We start from the raw sequence: 14,236 nt of genomic DNA on the forward strand, positions 1-14,236 counted from the left end.
CTGCAAGAGGTAGATGTATCTTTACTTATAATTTATATTGTCGATAATTATGACACATTCTTTAGCAAGAGCAACAGTAATAAGAAGCTTTAATAATGATCTCTATTCCTCTAAGATGTACAAAATACATTCTTGTCAGTGATACTGTTTGTTGTTTGACAAATGAACTTAGAGTCTATTGATGTAAAAATATTTTTTTTTCTGTAAGGTTCCATAATCCAAAACAATATATATGTGTATATGTATATGTATATATTATATTGTTTTCCTCTACAAATGGTAAAAAGATTAGCAAAAACGTTCTATCGACGTTTAATGATGTTTAGACGATAAAATCCTAGCATTTTTTTGTTTAGTAACTATTAAAATCTCATTGGTTAATATATCTCATTCCAGAATACCTTGTTTTTGCGATTGGTCTGTATATATTCATTTTGTAAAAGATCTTGTTATTTTATAGTCTTAGTTTATGTTACTTGGACCGTTTAGCATCTGTTCTTCAAAGAGGATATTTAGCTGGGAGATTTAAAAGAAAAGTCAACAATGTACCTATTTTTACATAGTTTCATTACTAGATCATTATTCATTATATAAGAATATTTACTTACAAGAATGACTGAATACTATTTAAACTTTTATTTCCTATTGATATCTGTTTTCTATTTTTTGTTAAATTATATATAAAAATCACAGGTATATAAGACAAGCATACTTAGGGTCTAACATACAATGTCATCTAGTCATAAGTCATGGTACAAAATATTAATGGCAATAAATATTAATTAAAGAATAATAAAGAATATGAATGTAGATGATCCATGATATTCAAAATATCTTGATAGAAATAGCTCAGGTTATGTTCTATGAATACATCATATTTCTGCAATTCCAGGAATATCCTACAGGTAAGACTGTACAACGCTACTATTTTTTCTTGAATACCACCATTTAATGGCAATATCAGATTTTGATTCACTTATTACATCCCATAATGTATCTATTATCTCACTATAATGGTATTTGTCAAAAAGTAATGTTTTTGAAAGTTCATCAATATTCTCTAACCAATTCTTTAAATATTTTGCATTAATGTAAGGTATTTGATAAATAATACATTTTATTAATGTAGTCTGTAATTGAATCATTTTTATCTTTGTAATATTACTATTTACAGTTAAGTTTATCAGTCTTCGATATATGTTATGTAACCATTCTCTTTGAAAATCATGTTTATATATGGATAATAATTGAACATAGCCACCAATCCTTTGTGCAATAATATATAGCTGTTCTTCTGTAAGTAAATTCTCAATGTATTGATCAAAGGACTGGTTTGCATACGGTAAGATATTGGATAATTGCCATTGTCGTACATCCGAATCTGTTGTCATCATTGATAACAAATGAATAATTACTGAGTGTGATACTTCTCTTATATCTATATATGGAGAATTCAAAGTATTATTCAAAATTGTTGGTTCAATTACTGATTGTATAGCCAATTTTACATTAGATGAACAAATTGCAGTTATTGTATTTTTAATGAAATCTAAAATGAAAATTATCTTGGAATCATAAACTTTATTAGGATATTTTACGTTCCTTGGATTACATCTCAATAATTTTTGCAGAATTAAATTAAAATATTGTTTTGAAGGGTGATTATTACAGATTTTTATTATTTCTAAACATAAAATATTGTAAACTATTTCATAACTTTGGAAACCTATTATCCCAAAATCTAATGTAATGAAATGTAAATAAAATAAAGATTCCAATAATTGTATGAGGATATCATCTTTATCTAATGAATTTTCATTGTTCAAAATATTTGTCTTAGATGTTAATATTGATTTAAATGTTAATGTCAAAGTAAGTAAAATATTAGAAAAGAAACGATTAGAATATGATATGTTTGGTGTATCACCGTATTGTTGATTGTGAGATAATACTTTACATTGATAATTCAAATCTCTCAGTACCTGTCTAATCAACTTTACATCTGTATGGGGTATACAATTCTGTAGATTTAATGCAATACAATTTATCCTTTTATTGAGAAAGGCCGGATATTTGGAAGCATTTGTCATATATTTGATTATTATACTAATCGAAGATTCTGTTATCAAGTTCCAAGGCAAAATTCTGTTATTACTTTTAAAATTCATGAAATAAGTCACTGTAGAATATAAATTTACCAAATAATCTATAAGATCCGTATTTTGTGTAATACTTTTATTTGTATTGGACATTTTAAGGAAGGAATTTAATGTATGAACGATAATGGGTATAAAATATGTTTCTCTCCATTTTTTATATAACTTTTGTGTATTTCTTTGATCATCCATATAGAATCTATTTTGAAGAGATTCATATACGTTTTCTGTAATAAGGATCCCACTTAACATCGCCAAGGTTGAGAGAGTCCATCTATTATTCATATTGTCGATAACAGAATCCCATATTTTGTAAAACGTAGAGATCGAAACGGTTGGTTCCGAGATCGAAAGCTTTGACAAAAAGATTGATTGAACAGTCTCTTGTAATTGGAAAGGATCGTTTAGCAAAGTGACATTTTCCACATGGAAAAGACTGGATATGAGTAGTTCTAATTGTGGAGCATCTCTGATTCTAGGGACATAATAAACCAGATTATTTAATATATTGTCTTTGTCCTTTTTATCAAATTGTATATCTTTCTTATGTAAAATATTAATTAAATAGTCGATATCATTAGCAGTCATTATATTAGAGAGAACAACGGTTTTAAAGTTTAAGCAAATTTATCACCTTTTGTTCCCCAGACGATATCATTCAAACTAATAAACTGGACCTTCTTTTGTTACCCTTTTGCCTCTGCACCAGCCCTTACACAAACATCAATACTCACCCTTATAGTATGTATTATATGCCTTCTTCTTCTTCTTTTTTTTCTTCTTCTTGATTATCGACAAATTATGATTAAGACATCTTAGACAGAGCGTTAGGGTTTATATTAGGGTTTAAACTTTGCAGTTTTCTTCTTTTGTGGAAAAATTAAAAACACATAAGAAGTGGGATACTCCCTTTTTATATATTCTACTGATTTACTTATTAGGTGTCATAAGCACGACTTGTATGTTGTAGTCACCACATAAGTGTACAAGGCCATGCTATTACTTGGGTAAAGTGGGACTCTAGGAACGGCCTTGAGATTAGTAGATGCCATTTTGAAACCATATAAGTGAGATTTTTTAATCATTTAATAAATATACTTATACATAAACTTGGAACGCAATTTTTCAATTATACACTAGTATCAAGGTACATAAAAGAAATATGTCTCTGGAGGCACCTGTTGGATTAAATGACTATCCAATAACACGTTTTTGTATGATTACCACAGTGGTTGTCCCTGTGATTGCGGCAGTTACAGATATAAAATATATTTTTTTATTATATTTTAATCCGTTTATCAGTGAGTATCATCAGTACTACCGATACTTAACATTTCAATTGTCATGTGTTAATGAGAGTGATGTAATACTATTGGTTTTAATATGGTACAACTTTAGACATTTGGAAAGATTGTTTGGTTCTTATAAATATTTAAATCTATTATCATTATTGTGGTGCCATACCACGGTAATTATCCTTCTTTTGAATATGATGACTAATATATTTATTCCAAATCTATTCGGAGTCAAACTTTGGAATAGGTTACCTTCTGGTCCACTACCATTAATGCTAGGATTATACCACTTTTATAAACAGTATACACCAAAGATTTACTATTTTCAAATTTTGCTTTTTGCACCACCTATTAATATCTGGGGGAAAGGAACTAGTATGGGTACATCAAATTCTGAGTCTAGTGAAAGAGACGTAATTCCAAATAGAAAGAAAATATTGTTGACATTATCCGATCAATTTATTATTGATGTATTGATTATATTGTTTGTTTTAAATAACGGAGTAATTGGTCTATTTGTTGGATTCATCAGTTGGATCACAGGTGTTCTGATTGATAAAAAAATATTTTTAGGCTTAGATCATTGGAGAATACCTTTTATGGGACATGTATTAGAGAATAAATCTAGAATAAATCAAAATATTCGAACACAAAATTCTAATGAAACAGTGTTAGCCCAGGAACAAAATTTGATAAGTGAGGAAGAATATGGCAATAATTTTGAAGACTCCTTAATGAATATAAATAACAGTGCATCAACAACAAGTTTCCCCAGTAATAATAACAATACTACTACTATTACCACTAATAATAATAATAATAATAATAATAATAGATTGGATAATGGCATTAATAACCAATTTGAAGAAAATGATGATCAAGTCGGAGATGAACCTGTACGCCCCCTACGTCAACAATTTTTAGATGTATTTAGAAGGTAAAATAATAAAATGAACAAATAGCTTTCCTTTTCTCTTCAAAAAAAAAATAATAAAGAAGATAAGGGCATTAAGGTTTGATACTATTCTATTAATCAAGAATATATCTTTTATAGATTAAAAATGGTGTATGCAAAGTAAAAATATGCCTGTAGTATATTGTTTAAATTGAGAAAGCACATGCTTATATATATATTTTAACATATATATGTTTATATGCTATGATGTTTATTGATGTTAGTGCTACATTTATTAGTATTAAAAATTTCTTAATCTTGCTTTATTTTCACATAAAGGATAAAAGGTGGACTAAACTTTACAAAATCTTTATATAAGTTGGCAAAAAAAAAAAAAGTTAAGATGGGTATGTATTAAACAAAATGGGAAATAAGAAAAGAATAGATTATTCCTTAATTGCGTAAGCATATAAAAAGAAGAATAACTGGCTTCTAGGGCTTCTCTTTTCATGTTATGGGTACAATTAATAATTATGTAGAAACCTACAAGATAGGGTGATATTTCGATTTATAACTTCAGTTAGAAATAATAATTATTATTATTATACTTTTAATAATATTTTCATATAAGAGGCAAAAGACAAAAGTATTCTCCTATTATACAAAGAGAATATTTGTTCATTCAATCAACTAAAAGAGTTTGGTTTTAAAGTGTTAATCTATTCTTGAATAATTGATAGAACTAAAAAATTAGAATCTGTAATAAAAAGAAATGTACCAAAAGAAATATACCTATTTTAATTAAATAAATCACATAGATAATAATTGTTCGGTTTTTCCACAAAAGATATGTAAACAATGAACTGTATAACGATTCATATGTGTTGGCAGATATAAGATATCAATAGGAGAAAAAAAAAAGAAAGGTTACTAAGCAAGATTATCTTCAGTGATATTAGGATAATATATCTATGATAACATTAGTTTTGATCACAAATGCAAACCTAAAGATTCTGAAATGAACTAGTTAAATCAGGTTAATTATTTTTTTCATTTACCCATAACATTGCCTAGTACTTTTTACAATGGTCTACAAAATACCATCAGAAGTTCCTTACAACTTGATGTTTTTACAGAATGCGATTTTCTAGTACACAATAATACGGTGCAAAAATACATCATACCTATACGTCGTGCCACATGATATCAATATATCACAAAAAACAAAATAAATGGTTCCTAGCGGGATCGAACCGCTGATCCCCGCGTTATTAGCACGGTGCCTTAACCAACTGGGCCAAGGAACCATTCGTACGGCATTATGTTGTAGTATGGTATGGTGAAATTCTTTGTGTATTCCAGGGAAGCGCAAATAATATTAATAGTCATTCAAGTAATCGAGACAGTAATCAATTATAGGCGATAATATAATTACTAAAACGGTCTTATATATTGAGCGGCTTATATCGAGCTAATATATTTATTCAAAGTCACTTAACTTGTTACTTGCTTGTTGTTCTCTTTTTTGTTCATATATAATATATAAATTATTTACAAGAAACGATTATGGAAGATGATCTTTTATCTCCAGAAAACGTTGTCCTTTTATATGTTTTTTGGAGCTCGATCGATTATTCAGATTAGTACATTAATGACTTGACTGATTCACCCTAAAATTTATTACATTAATTTAGGTGCACTAGTGGATTAGAACTGCACCCCAATTCTCTAATCATGGTGATTAGTAATACACGTGGGACTTATTAAAACAATAGATAAATTCTAGATTTGCCAAAATCTTATGTAATCCAATCTCTTTATTATGCAGCATCTAATGTTGTAGCACGTGTATGGCTTATTAAGACAATAAATAGTTCTAGATTCATTCAGGATCTTATGTAATCTTGATGGTTATAACTATTCTATTCCACAACACATTCCTGTTGTAGAATAGAATAATAACAATTACCATAATTAGAGAATTAGGGTGTAGTTCTAATCCACTAGTGCACCTAGATTAATGTAATAAAATTTAGGCTTTGAATCACTAAGCTCGTTAATATACAAATCTGAATAATCAATCAAGCTCTAGAAAACGTTGTCCTTTTATATGTTTTCTGGAACTCGATCAACTATTCAACTTGATATATTAATGAATTAGTAATCCATATCTTTATTATTAGTTACAATAATATAATCGACGATCATAGAACATTTAGGACAATAGGTTATGGTGGTGTAGTAGAAACTATAATGAACACGGTGTACATAAACATAATATGTTATGGTGGTGCAGTAACAAAGATATGTGAACACGCTGTACATTAGGTGGCCAATGGACACGTTGTACTTAAAACACAATAGATCACTTTAGATTCAGGTAAAATCTTACGTAATCTCAGTGGCTTTGCCTCTTTATTCTACAACATTTCCTGCTCTATACTAGAAAGTTTATTACCATCAAGATTATATAAGATTTTAAGTGAATCTAGAAGTATCTATTGTTTTAATAAGTCACACAGTTATTACTAAATTAGTGCACCTGAATTATTATAATAAATATTAGGGTTTGAATCACTAAGCTTATTAATGTATCAATCTAAATAATTGATTGAGCCCCAGAAAACATATAAAAGTACAACGTTTTCTGGAGATAAAGAACCATCTTCCATAACTTTTTCTTGTGGATAATTCATATATTAAATATAAAGATAAATAGAACAACAAGACAAGTGACTTCGAATAAGTATATAGGCTCGACATAAGCCACTCGATATATAAGGCCATTTTTAGTAATAATACTATCGGCTATATTAATTACTGTCTCGACTATTTGAATATTTGTTGATACTATTAGTGCTTCCCCGAAACATACAAAAAAATTTGACCACTCCATATTACGACAATCTTCTTTTGGATATTAGATGTAAATTTTGTTGTTTAGTCGACATTTATTGTTTATAAATTCAAAAATGTGCAAGACAAGCACAAAATTAGAACATAGTTTCTTTCGATGTTAATTCTTTCTAGATTTTTATTAATGAAATTTGATTTATTTATTGCTATGCCATTCTTAGATTTCCACGAAAAAGAGTATAATTGCTGAAATCGAACGTTCTAGAATAAATAATAGACCAATTAGATTTTAGGAAACATTAATTGACAAGCAAAAAGTGGAGAATGTATCTTTTGCTTATCAGTAGATGTAAACAAACCTTATCGACAATTTGGTGCTGTACGTAGACGAGATAGGCCAGATATGAAAATATATAAAGCCAACATTTTTTCATATCATGTTCCTTTCCTTGTTCATCTTTTATAATCATCCTTGCATATTATATATAAATAAAATAAGTGAAAAACTTTATCATGACTTTGTACATTATATCTATCTAATATAATATTGAGAATGTTTACTATATACCTAATTACTACAAGCGCTAATTCTCAGCAGCTTATACTTATACTAATTAACAAAATTGAAATATTGATCTATAATAGGTCATACATACACAATGTACTTCTATATCATATAAAAAGGATGTTTTACAATATTTATATTTGAAGGTTATATATTTAAATATACAGATATTTAATTGTTTTAATATTTTTATTTCTTAGTAGCTTATGTAAAGAAAATGAGTTATTACAATTTAACTATCTATTGTAAATAAACGAATTTATTTACAAGGAAGCAAAAAAGCACATTATCGTCAAGGTGACGTTTGTTTACTTGTCAGTTAATTGTGAGTGAGTATATATTTTTTCCTTTCTCTTTCTTAATTTGTTTTTTTTGTTTACGTTTATTTACTCATCTACTTAGTTGGAACTACTTTTTACATCACTATTACGATTGTTGTGCTAATAATATCAGTAGAAAAGAAAAAAACTACTTTAATTGAAACCGCTTACATCATATATATGCATTTATAATGAGGGTATGTTAAATATATAGGCCGGACTGGGTGCTCATAGCAGCACCATCAAGTTTCCAATTACGGTGACACTCATCTCTATAGTTCTTGATATCCAATTCAGTTTCTATAGTTGAAATCAATTCATTAATAGAAATATCAATTAGTGTATCCATTGATGTAATTGATAATTTTTCGAAACCTGTAGGACCTTCACTCGGCACAAAATGTCCTTTAAAATTATTCATATTAAGATTTATCAAATAATGGATTAGACTTGCACAGACACCTGTAAGAAACTCAGGTAGCTGTAAAGTACAAGAACTTAAAGATATTGCTCTGTACTGATATATTTTATCTGATGTACCAATGATAATTATTTCATTTGAATAATTTGAAAGCTTGCTAATCAATTCTTGAGCAATGACATTGGAAAAGATAGGGGAAAATTTAAGAAGATTTTCCCCTATCGAAATTAATAATATTGTATTGAAATCATTATTGGAATAATCATTTGATAATTCAACAATCGGGAATTTAAATTGGACAAGTTTATCCTGCTTTGTTGTTCCATTAGTTTCGTCTAGATCTGGATCAAATTGGTTTGGAAAATTTTCATTATAATCCCAAGAATGTGCTAATGTATTAACATTCTGATTTAAATTTCTACTAAAATCATTTGTTTTTGATAATAATTCTTTGGGAATGGTCAATGAGCTTTCAATATAACCGACAATTTTACTTCTAATCGACTTTATTGAATGAAATAAGGGGTTCATAACTTTCGTAGTCAAAACTATTTTTTGGTACTTATTAAAATCGAGATCACTTGCAATTACAATAGAGGGTAATGGTGATTTTTGTAAAGATTCATCATTGGATGTTATTATTGGGGAATCTAATTCATGTCTTGGTTGGACAAAGTCACTCCATTGTTTGAACTAATAGTAATAGATAGTATATTTACATATGTAAGTATGCAACACATACACACTTACAATTCCATGAATATATATAATTGTTAGTATTCTAAATAATACTAATAAAAAAAATTGAATTTTAAACAGTTTTAAAATAATGTTTGTATGATCTAAATAATCAGGGGGGAAATAAAAAGTTAATGAAGATACATACTAACATAATTATTGGAATGTAGGATTTGTAATAGAAGTTGTTCTTTTCCTTTTTTAAATTTATATAAACTAAAAGATAAGCTGTTCTAATCGAAAACCTAACACACAATTTTGCTCTTTGAATATATGTTTATGTATATCGATATATGTTTGGTATATTCTTTCTTTTATGCGTATGTTTACATGTATATATATACATATGTATGTGTGTGTTTGTGTGTGAAGGATGGATATATATCTATATGTTATTATTCACCAGCATATTTCCACCTTTATTTTTCAATGAAAAAATTAAATCTAGAAAAAGTAGGGTTGATTCTTAAAAACTTTATTTCAGTTGAATACGGTTAATCAGAATTGGTGATAACACAACTATTAGTAGGAATACAAGGAATCTACCTGAAAGATAATAACAACTACCGTTCCATAGTTTTGTTCAATTGACTGAAAATAAGAGTAAATTGAGTGATAACAAAAAAAACAGGAGGCCATAATATAAACATAAAAGATAATGTCTGAGATTACTGCTAAATATCAGAAAATTCAAAGTGAATTGGAAGACTTTATTCTTGCGAGACAGAAATTAGAGACGCAGTTGCAAGAAAACAAGATTGTTCAAGAGGAATTTAATTCATTGAAGGATGATTCAAAGATATATAAATTGACTGGGAATGTATTGTTGCCAGTAGAGACAAGTGAAGCTAACATGAATGTGCAAAAGAGATTAGAATTTATCAATCAAGAGATTGAAAGATGTGAGAATAATATAAAGACAAAACAAGAAGAACTGGAAAAGGCTAGGTCACAATTGGTTCAATCTCGTCAATCATAGTTATATATATATATATATACTTGAATTGATTATTTAAACTATTTACATAGTGGTATATAAAAAAATAACATTAATTCAAAAATAAAGGATATAATATTGATAGTATGTTATGGTGGAATAAATTAAAATAAAAAAGAGACTTATACCATGGTGTACCATCTAACATTATATCATATAATATCATATATTTATACAGTTTTAAGAGTGTCAGTCTAATCAATATTTTGAGAATTGGGATTTAATTAAATTATACGATGTCATAACAGTATACCAAGCATATTCTTCGATATTATTATAATAATCACCTAATTTCATAACTTTATTTAATTTCCATTTCGCAAAATCCATTGTATCCTCATAATTATTCGATTTATCCTGACTCATAAATAACTTACTTGAAACGTACGTTAAACTCACACCTAATCTTTTTGTGTACCAAGCAATATCCGTATGGTCCTTTTCATTTGAAAAATAAATCATATCATCTGCTAATCTAAATAATTCTGGCAATACTATTTCTAATAGTAATTGGCTTGGTATAGATAATTTTGCCATAAGTTCAGTTAATGTTTTGGAACCCAATTGTTTATCCATTTCTAATCTTCTTAATAAAAGAGTCTCTAAACTGGGTATATCATTCTTGTTAATTAATCCTTGGCGTAAATTGGGATCGATCATATTATATCTTTTGGTCACTAAATTATATTTCAATAATTCCATAACAGCTGTTGATGAATGGAAGATGGATGGAGAATTGGAACTACCAATTACACTCAGCATGCTAGAGTCATAACCTAAATCATTGATTGAAGACACTAGTGCTTTTTCAGTGAACCCATACTTTGGAACTTTCTCTTTCAAACAATAAGATAAAACTTTTGATTGAATAGAGCCCATTTTGTATGTCAATGGTTCAAGTAGAGTATCTTGTTGATCATATTCTGAGGATAAAGGATGATAATACCTAAGAAAACCTAAGTTTGAAAACGGTTTCCAGAACTTAATAGAACCATTTAAACGGGGGACTAAATATCTAACTATAGTCATTTTTTTGTCTTTTTCGCTTTTCTTTCCTTTATAAACCAATTATTTTCTTCTAAATTACTTGGTCCTTGCTGAATATTTGTTATAAATAAAGAATTATTATTACTGTAATTTCTGTTATCCTATGACAGAGTCCCTTTTTTTTAAAGGATTGTCAATCTCTTTCATTTCTATTTTCATTCTTACTTGTTTTTCTGACTTTGAAAGTGTCTCTAGGACCTTTGAAGAAAATAAATAAAGAAGAAAAGAAAAGAGACAAATAATATTGTCCGTAGTAAAATAGTGCCATGCGTTGTATCTTGAGTTTTCATAAGAACACATAAAGAATTAAGTTGCTTTCTTTTCTTATTGTTGGTGTACAAATATTTATTTTTTTTATTTATTAACACGTAATTTATATATAAATATTTGTGTATAAATGTCGTAGTGATAATTATAAAAGCCATGTATAGAATATAGTTTAATTACAAATACTTCAAAGGAACTAATTTTTATCTCATGGAAAATTAATAATGCTTATAAATAATAATGATAATCACTTGCACCTATTTATTTTTCAATAGTATGATATCTTTTGCCTCTAAATCCAGCAATATACATATTAAAACGATAAACTTCATGTGGATTCAAATCATTTAATTCCCATTTAGTACTACCGAATATATTTTTAATAGGATCCATTAAGATATCCATCTCTGGACTAAACTTGTTTTCTAACAGATTCATATCATTCATTAAATCATTCTTATCAAATCCGGTGGTGAAAATTGCACACTTAGTGTCTAATAAAGCAGGAATAGTTTTATTGACCCAATGGTCTGCATTTTCTGGAGATGCAAACCCGGGATGGAAAGTAAAGAAACAATCAAAATATGGATCATATGGAAAGAACTCCTGGGATTCGTGGAATGTATGGAAATAATCTGTATAGTAGATTAATCTTAAAGATTCATCGATCTTGTTTATAATTGGCGGAGATTCCATTGGCAATTTAGTGTATTCCTGTTTATTTTTATCAAAATAACACTCTGGCCCGATAAATATGATATCAAACTTTTGATTTGTGAAAAGGTATTGTAATTGCTTCCAAACGTGACCAGGTAGTTGGGATTCGGCCCTTGCACCAACAATAAACAATCTCATTGCTCTATTCTTCAATAAAGAATTGGTGTTATATGAATCATATCCATTTAAAAAAGAAGTAGTGTTATTTCTACGGGTACTATCATTACTATATTTATAGTTTCCCTGGTTGGAATATAATGTATACCTTAAAGCAGCCAAAGATTTGAGACCTTCTAAAGTTATTGGACCTTTTGGATTTAATGAATACGGGGAGAACTGAGATAAAAGAGAGGCTATGGTAATTGGATAACTTAACATTTTTGTAACAGCAGCTAATTGAAATTCGGTATCCATCGAGTAGAATCCTCGTGTGTAAAAAAATAGATCCCAATTAGTCATATTGACCATCCTATCAAACCCTTGTTCTTGTGGAAATTCAAATTCAGGGAATGGTCTACCACTCCTTAGGTCATGTTCATATATGTTAACTTTCTTCAATAATTCATATATTTTATTATCATGATAATATTTATCACATGACCATGCCTCTCTCGAATGATGAGTTGGAATACCAGATAAAGGGCATATGTATTGAACGTTTTTCCCAGTTACAGGGCATTGTGCCAAAGCTTTGATTCTTGCTGCTCTTTCTCTTAAAGCTTCACATGGAGATTGATCCCATGGATGAAATCTATTCTCTGGAGTTGGATCAGTGGGAGATGGTGGAGGCTCTAGACCCAAAGCATTCCTAACAAAACCCATCAGATAACGTCTTGAAACATAATTTCTTATTTTAAAGGAGAAAAAAGAATAAGTAAGAGATATAGAGGTAGGTGTCAACGTTTGTTTTCCTAAATACATACTTTTAGTGGAAAACATCCTTGTATAGATGAATAGTTTGTATGTATTAATTCTTTATTTAAGAAGTGGTGGATCCAAAGAAAAAGAAGAAAAAAACAGAGGAAGAAAGAGAGACAGAGAGAAAGTAAAATAGGAAGGTATACACAAGTGTAGTTCAATTTTATAACCGAAATGAATTAAATGGTTTCAAATAATATATTTTTGGGAATTATATTGCGTCACTGCACTCTTTCATTCCCCTATATCTTTTAAAGACAAAAATACCACCATATACTTGCCATAGGTATTCCAACAGCTCAATCTTCAACTGCATAGGTGCTTAGTTGTTCAGTTATTTAAAGTCCTTCTTCTTTTAATCCTCTCAATGTAAAATTCAATTTCGGTGATTTGCTTCTTCTTTATTTTTTTCTCAGCTCCCCGAGGCTTTCCTAAACAGGAAATTCCCCAAATTTCTCGAAGGATCGGGAAGAAAAATTGAAATTTAAAAAGGTTAGAAGAAAATGCAAAGAGAATAAAATTGAGATGTGTCTTGAAATAGAAAGGAGCCCCTCCTTTCTGTTATGTATATGGTTAGATATACACTTGGAATGTTGCATTACCTCAATGAGATGCTCTTTGTGAATACGCATCTGTAAGATATCTAGATTTTGTTAATATATTTCAACAGAGTTAACAGACTATTACTATTTTATTCCTTGTTCGTTTAAGTTTAATTGGTGTTGTTATATTTGTCATTGTCACAGTTTGGATGCTTACAAAATGAGAAATTTTTTGGGGAGAATTCAGAGGATCTGTAATTTAGGAACCAAATTGAATAAAATCAATGGTGTTAGAAATTTATACACTGGATTAACTCACAATTCTGTTTATAACAATAATGTATTGTCACTATTGATAACGAATCTTTATGGGTCTGTTCCTAGAAGGAATCCTGTACCGCAAGAATTTTCTAAATGGTTACAATCAGCAAGTGAGGGTAATAACGATCCCACTAATTGTACATTTAATAGAAGCTTTGCAAATATAGATGTTGTTACTCAG

At 28.7% G+C, this 14,236-nt stretch overlaps 6 protein-coding genes and 1 non-coding gene across 7 annotated transcripts; 2 read left to right on the forward strand and 5 right to left on the reverse strand.

Moving 5' to 3' along the window:
• Positions 1-899: 899 nt before the first annotated feature.
• PEX8 (Pex8p) lies at positions 900-2,744 on the reverse strand (the record flags this gene model as incomplete). Its single annotated transcript, XM_064860766.1, has 1 exon — positions 900-2,744. One exon carries the CDS (start codon positions 2,742-2,744, stop codon positions 900-902), a length of 1,845 nt encoding a protein of 614 aa, XP_064717783.1.
• A 574-nt stretch (positions 2,745-3,318) lies between these two features.
• On the forward strand, positions 3,319-4,392 carry DSC2 (Dsc2p; the record flags this gene model as incomplete). Its single annotated transcript, XM_064860767.1, has 1 exon — positions 3,319-4,392. The coding sequence occupies one exon, from the start codon at positions 3,319-3,321 to the stop codon at positions 4,390-4,392; it is 1,074 nt and encodes a 357-aa protein (XP_064717784.1).
• A 1,186-nt stretch (positions 4,393-5,578) lies between these two features.
• Positions 5,579-5,654, reverse strand: PWA37_004275. The gene has a single exon. It is a non-coding gene; the product is annotated as a tRNA-Ile (tRNA).
• Positions 5,655-8,289: 2,635 nt separating this feature from the next.
• On the reverse strand, positions 8,290-9,039 carry PBA1 (Pba1p; the record flags this gene model as incomplete). The annotated part of the gene is made up of 1 exon (XM_064860768.1): positions 8,290-9,039. The coding sequence occupies one exon, from the start codon at positions 9,037-9,039 to the stop codon at positions 8,290-8,292; it is 750 nt and encodes a 249-aa protein (XP_064717785.1).
• Positions 9,040-9,904: 865 nt separating this feature from the next.
• YKE2 (tubulin-binding prefolding complex subunit YKE2) lies at positions 9,905-10,225 on the forward strand (the record flags this gene model as incomplete). The annotated part of the gene is made up of 1 exon (XM_064860769.1): positions 9,905-10,225. The coding sequence occupies one exon, from the start codon at positions 9,905-9,907 to the stop codon at positions 10,223-10,225; it is 321 nt and encodes a 106-aa protein (XP_064717786.1).
• Positions 10,226-10,441: 216 nt separating this feature from the next.
• Positions 10,442-11,272, reverse strand: COQ9 (ubiquinone biosynthesis protein COQ9; the record flags this gene model as incomplete). The annotated part of the gene is made up of 1 exon (XM_064860770.1): positions 10,442-11,272. One exon carries the CDS (start codon positions 11,270-11,272, stop codon positions 10,442-10,444), a length of 831 nt encoding a protein of 276 aa, XP_064717787.1.
• A 546-nt stretch (positions 11,273-11,818) lies between these two features.
• MSS51 (Mss51p) lies at positions 11,819-13,213 on the reverse strand (the record flags this gene model as incomplete). Its single annotated transcript, XM_064860771.1, has 1 exon — positions 11,819-13,213. The coding sequence occupies one exon, from the start codon at positions 13,211-13,213 to the stop codon at positions 11,819-11,821; it is 1,395 nt and encodes a 464-aa protein (XP_064717788.1).
• Positions 13,214-14,236: the final 1,023 nt, after the last annotated feature.

This window comes from Arxiozyma heterogenica (assembly GCF_036370985.1).
Source record: "Arxiozyma heterogenica strain weizmannii chromosome Unknown scaffold_5, whole genome shotgun sequence".
NCBI classification, from domain to species: domain Eukaryota; kingdom Fungi; phylum Ascomycota; class Saccharomycetes; order Saccharomycetales; family Saccharomycetaceae; genus Arxiozyma; species Arxiozyma heterogenica.